General features: G+C 51.6%; 1 protein-coding gene across 3 annotated transcripts in view; it reads left to right on the top strand.

Moving 5' to 3' along the window:
- Positions 1 to 1584, top strand: part of SLC1A5 (solute carrier family 1 (neutral amino acid transporter), member 5) — a 15159-nt gene that overhangs the window by 9738 nt on the left and 3837 nt on the right. For all 3 annotated transcript variants that reach the window (XM_011969657.1, XM_011969668.1, XM_011969665.1), the window contains one exon: positions 1035 to 1268. In XM_011969657.1, the coding sequence (XP_011825047.1) occupies positions 1035 to 1268 (234 nt within the window). The remainder of the gene's footprint in view (positions 1 to 1034; positions 1269 to 1584) is intronic.

The raw sequence follows: 1584 nt of genomic DNA, 5'->3' as shown, positions 1-1584 counted from the left end.
AAAAAAAAAAAAAAAAAGAAAAGAAAAGAAAAGAAAATTAAAAAAAATACATATTGGCAGAAAATAAAATTTAAAAGAAAGAGAGACAGACATGTTGCCCAGGCTGGTCTTGAACTCCTGGGCTCAAGCGATCTGTCTGCCTCCGCCTTCCCTACATCCTGGGATTACAGGCATGAGCCACCGTGCCTGGCCTATTTTTATTTTTTGTAGAGACTGGGTCTCACTGTGTTGCCCAAGCTGGTCTCAAGAACTCCTAGCCTCAAGTAATCCTCCTGCTTTGGCCTTCTAAAGTGCTGGGATTATAGGCATGAGCCACTGTGCCCGTCCTCTTTATCTTTCATCATCTGCGGAGAGCGTATTGGTTCAAGTCATGCTAGCTGCCATAGCAAAGCAACCCAGAAGTGTGAATGGCACACACTGATGGACATTTCTTTGTGGCTCACATGTGAAGTCCAAATCTGGTGACTGCTTCATGTGCTGATGGAAGCACTGAGACTTTTTTTTTTTTTTTTTTTGAGACAGAGTTTCACTCTTGTTGCCCAGGCTGGAGTGCAATGGCACAATCTCGGCTCACAGCAACCTCCGTCTCCCCTGTTCAAGCAATTCTCCTGCCTCAGCCTCCCAAGTAGTTGGGCTTACAGGCACATGCCACCATGCCTGGCTAATTTTGTATTTTTAGCAGAGACGGGGTTTCTCCACGTTGGTCAGGCTAATCTTGAACTCCCGACCTCAGGTGATCCGCCCGCCTCAGCCTCCCAAAGTGCTGGGATTACAGGCATGAGCCACCGTGCCCGGCCTGCACAGAGACTTTTATTTCCGGGCTGCTCTACCTTTGAGGAGAAAAGAGAGTGTGAGGTTGGCACGGGAGCTTCAGGGCTCAGGCCTGGGAGTGGTGCCCACGCTGAAGCACACATTGCTGGGGCTTCTCCTGACCTCAGGAGAAGGCGGGAAGATATGGGCAGGGTGCTGAGCCTCTCGCCTGGCCACCGGGCCCGTGGAAGAGGCAACAAGCTGTCGCCTGTGTTACCGATCAGGTACGCCCCTGTGGGCATCATGTTCCTGGTGGCCGGCAAGATCGTGGAGATGGAGGACGTGGGTTTACTCTTTGCCCGCCTTGGCAAGTACATTCTGTGCTGCCTGCTGGGCCATGCCATCCACGGGCTCCTGGTACTGCCCCTCATCTACTTCCTCTTCACCCGCAAAAACCCCTACCGCTTTCTGTGGGGCATCGTGACACCGCTGGCCACTGCCTTTGGGACCTCCTCCAGGTACGGCCTTGGGGTGGGCTAGGGTGAGATGTTTAAGCTAAGCGGCATGGAGTGGATGAAATTTTCTGTGCCGGGGACATTGGATCTGGGTACAGGGGCCATACTTTAGGAGATCCTCATAAGGTCCTGGATTTGTCCCCACCCTTAAAAAAATAGGAAACGATTGCCTTAGAGATTTATTCCCCCCTTTCTTATACTGCCTCCCCATGGCACTGGGGGCACTCTTTTTTTTTTTTTTTTTAAATGATGGGGTCTCGCTCTGTTGCCCAGGCTGGCGTGTAGTGGTGTGATCCCGGCTCACTGCAACCTCTGCCTC

This window comes from Mandrillus leucophaeus, unplaced genomic scaffold (genome assembly GCF_000951045.1).
Source record: "Mandrillus leucophaeus isolate KB7577 unplaced genomic scaffold, Mleu.le_1.0 Scaffold120, whole genome shotgun sequence".
Classification (NCBI taxonomy): domain Eukaryota; kingdom Metazoa; phylum Chordata; class Mammalia; order Primates; family Cercopithecidae; genus Mandrillus; species Mandrillus leucophaeus.
This window is presented reverse-complemented; position numbering and strand designations above follow the sequence as displayed.